The 4,073-nt window shown below is 37.7% G+C and overlaps 1 protein-coding gene across 1 annotated transcript; it reads right to left on the minus strand.

Annotated features, from left to right (window-relative positions):
- Positions 1-2,313: 2,313 nt before the first annotated feature.
- On the minus strand, positions 2,314-3,392 carry LOC104531258 (NADH dehydrogenase [ubiquinone] 1 beta subcomplex subunit 5, mitochondrial-like; the record flags this gene model as incomplete). Its single annotated transcript, XM_010176096.1, has 2 exons — positions 2,314-2,434; positions 3,286-3,392. Coding segments are annotated over 2 exons (228 nt in total), but the record flags the coding sequence as incomplete, so codon positions are not given.
- Between the last annotated feature and the right edge of the window lie 681 nt (positions 3,393-4,073).

A 4,073-nucleotide genomic window follows, 5' to 3' on the forward strand; every position in this document is an offset into this window, starting at 1 on the left:
GAAAAAAAAAATTGAAATAGGTTTTTTTTCCCCCAAGCAATATCTAATCACTATTGCATATGCCCAACAGCAACAGGATTAAAGAAATGACTGATCCATTTAAAATGAACATGTATCATGTAGGTGAACAACCTTCCACCCATAGTCCACATTATATCTGAGGATTCATCGAACACTTCCAAGCAAGTGATGTGACATTTGCTAGAACCACCTTTTACCTCAAAAATCAAAGTTTCAAAAGATGGTTCTAGTAAAATCTCAATTAACAACATAATTGAAAAATAAACTTGTATCCAGCTACGAAGAAAAAGGTGGTGAGAGTGAGCAGACCAGTGCAGTCTGTTCTCAGCATTTTTTCTAGCAAAAATCAAGTGTTTGGAACAATGTGAAATACAGAGGGTGGAATATGATGTCAATGGAGCGGCCTTAGACTTACTCAAGAGCAGACATCAAAGACTTGTGAGCGTTGTTGGATGCTGGATAAAACAATTAATACAGGGTCACCAGACAGATCTATTTTACCTGAGAAGACTGTGCTTTTTAAATGGCTTCTCTTATGATTAACTCAGCATTTCTAAACAGTGAGAGCCATAACAATCTATCTAACCTGAAAGATTGACTCAAACAAAAAAGACAAGTCAAAGCACTGATACAAAATCGATCAGTCTTTCTAATGTTTGGCAGCGCTAGGAAATAGTAAGTGAGGCAGTCTCGCTTGAAATAATCTGTGCAATGTTGGCTGATGTAAAGAAATAAACTTATGTGTTTTAACAGTTTGAAACCACAAGATGATCAGGAGTTAGTAAAGGATTTCGGCTTATTTCCTTAAAAAAGTGGGAATTTTGAATATGGACAGATAGTTTAGGGTCGCAAACTGTAAGAGATGCTTTCCATCACTCTCTTGAGGGAATTAAAACCAGAGGAGCACCACAGCCAGTAGAACCTGAGGAAACACATCCCTCTAGTGGCAAAAGTCTGCCAGACAAAGGGAGTACCCTCCGCTTTCCCGACGGGTTGTCAAAAGTGGGGTAGAAAAATAGCTGTGCAGTTCTGAAAATGCCTGGCAGGTACCTGTGTGGATGTCCTCAGGTGCAACTTGCCTTATTCACCTTCTGTGTCTCTTAATTTGTTCTTGGTTAATAAGGGTTGCATGCACATTTCCACTTCAGAGTTTTTATATAAACTCTTTTGGATTGCTTTTAAAATTCCAATTCACCCTGCAAAAGAAGTGTTTGAGTTATCCTAAAAGTTACCGGAAAGTTTTTTTACCCTTTTCACCTCCAACATTGCTTATGTGGCCTCTCTGTGCTAAATGCATTGGAAGTATAAAGTTTGAAGATTTCATCTTGAGATTTTGCTGTCAAGATTTTCATTTTTATGTACTAAGAGTTGTGTAATCACACAGCAGAAGATGGTATCTGTTCACCCAGCAGTGATTAGATGACCCATAAAACTCATTAACTAATGTCAACCTATACCATTCTCCCTGGCCTGATCCTTGCTCTTCAGACATCTAGCACTCCTTTCGTAACAACCTTCATTCAGCAGTTGCCTATTTTTCCCTTGTTCATCTTACTATGCCTGTTACAGGAAGCAGAAAGCTCTCCAACAACAGTATCAATAACTTGAATATATTGCTAAAAGTATCACATATACAGCAGTCAGTAGGAAAATACTTAGTTTAATATTTGTCCACTTAGGTTCTTCCTTTTCAGGAGAAGTTTTACATGACAGAGCATAGACTTTAGCCTAGGAACTGTGGGGGTATTTTCAAGAGTACCTGAAAGACATAGGCTTATAGAAACCCCTAAAAATCACTAAAACTTGAATTTATACACACCACACACTTTTAAATGTTTAAGAACCTTTCCTTTGCTTTCTACATCTGACAGTACAGACAGTCACGGGTTTAGGGAAGCACTTCTGTCTTAATTCTGCCTTCTGAAAACACAGGAGATATCCGAGGTAATAAAACCAAAGCTTTGTTAAAATTAAAGCCTATCTATCTTCCCCACAACTACTTGGAATGCAGTATTACCAGCTGGTTTCACAGATATTAAGTCACAAAGCTCATTCTACATTGATGTTCTGGAGAAAAGGAGTAACTGTCGGCAATTGACATAAGGCATTTTCTCCGATCTGAACAGCTGTACCAGCTCCACTGCCACACAGTTTCTTTCAAATTATCAGAATCAACAGAAACATTGTTTATTTTTATTCATTTCCATCAGTAAACAGCAGGATGTATATTACATAGCTCAGTCACAACTTGTCAGTATACATTTAAGACCATGCATACTGTCTTAACATTGTTTAATTGTCAGGTGTGGATTTCATAGAATTATCAACAAGATTTTTATCAGGTGTTTCATAATGATACCAAGGTCCATCTCCCCTGTGTCTCATCAGTCTGCGTGCCTCCAACTCCATCAGCCTACAGAAAGAAGAGAAACAGACAAGCTCAACATGAAGCTTAGTAGTTTTGATCATACATATATCAATGTTTAACATCAGGGTACTACTGACAACAGCAATGAGTTCAGTATCTGTGGTTTATAAACACAACTGAAACATAGGTGATACCGAAGGAGGGTTCAACTAAAATATGAGGTAGTAAATGTTTTTCAGCAAGTCATCTCCCAAGAGAGTAATAAAAACACTTGCAGGAATTCTGTCACAGGTTCTTGCTTTGTAAGGGGCTAGACAGTTTTGATACAGCTTTCAACTAAACATAAATAGGAGCAAGAAAATCAGGAGTAAATGGGATGGTAGAAGGAGCTATGCTGTCTTGGTCCTAACAGCAACAGTTTGTGGAACTCAGATTTTCTTCTACCATCACAGTTTACTCAAAGTATAGAATAAACTCAGTACAACAATGTTGTTCCTGCCCATTTCAACAACAAGGAACATGACCAGTCCTGTAAACTGTCATTTAGCTACTCACTTAAGCTCTGAGCATTAGCAGTGGCAGAGAGAGCTGTCCATTGCCCGACTGAGGGAGACAGAGCTATACCTTCATAAATACGAACTGTTTGGAAGAGACACTGTTGTTTTCCAAGACTGCCCTCGGATCGTTCCAGTTCTGGTAACCTTAATACTGAGAAGGCAGGGACTACAGATACTGTCACTTCCACTTTGGCACCAGCCAGTGCAGCAAGCACTCGAGGTCAAGTGATACATGAATAAGCACATTATATCAGCATCCAACTCAGTTATGTTAAGCAAAATAAAAGAGTTAACTATAGTATGTATCAGTATTTTAAAACCCTCAGCTATATAACATACCTCAGTTGAGTTTTCTTTGCTTCAACATCAAGCACAGCCATCTCTTTCTCATAGTTCTTTTCAGGGGGGTCAAGGAAGTAACGAGCTATCCAGCGACTTATAGGGTGCTGGAAAATACAAAAGCAGAGATAGATTATTCATGCAATTTTCAAGTAGAAATGTCACCAGAACTAAATTATTTTATATGTTCCCAGTCCTGGAAATACATCATCAATGCTATGGGTGCTGCTATCCAAACTGTAAAAGTTAAACACATGCTCAACTATTTGTAAGATCAGAACCCTAAAAAGCTGTATTTCTTTTGCCATTTTTAATGCCAAGATAACCTGCAGATGACTATTCTGTAGCAAAATTTAAAGTTAAAGAAAATAACTTTCATGTATTCCATTATGTTGAAGTAAAGTTCCTTAAACTGCCACTATCATCACAGAAATGGACTCCAAACCTCTTACCGTAATCAGTAACATCTCAGTTTTGCTTCCACATAGAGGTCATTTCACTTGGAACAAAACTCTTAATGAGCTGAAACAGTCATAATAGTATCGCTGAATTCAATTACTTCCTATCAAAACTAAAAAAGTGCTTACAGCAAGAAGCCAGGGACTACTTTTAAGAAAATAAAATTAAATGAAAAAAGTATAACCTTGAGTTTCTGACTAGAAAAATCTTCAATTCTAGAAACAAAAGCATGTGTGATGTTAGGATTTGAAACAACACTAGCAAACAATACAAGAGAAAGTAACGCCACTGTAAACTCCAGGATCACAGAATGTTGGGGATTGGAAGGG

The sequence above is a fragment of the Antrostomus carolinensis genome, unplaced genomic scaffold (assembly GCF_000700745.2).
Source record: "Antrostomus carolinensis isolate BGI_N321 unplaced genomic scaffold, ASM70074v2 scaffold52509, whole genome shotgun sequence".
NCBI lineage: Eukaryota > Metazoa > Chordata > Aves > Caprimulgiformes > Caprimulgidae > Antrostomus > Antrostomus carolinensis.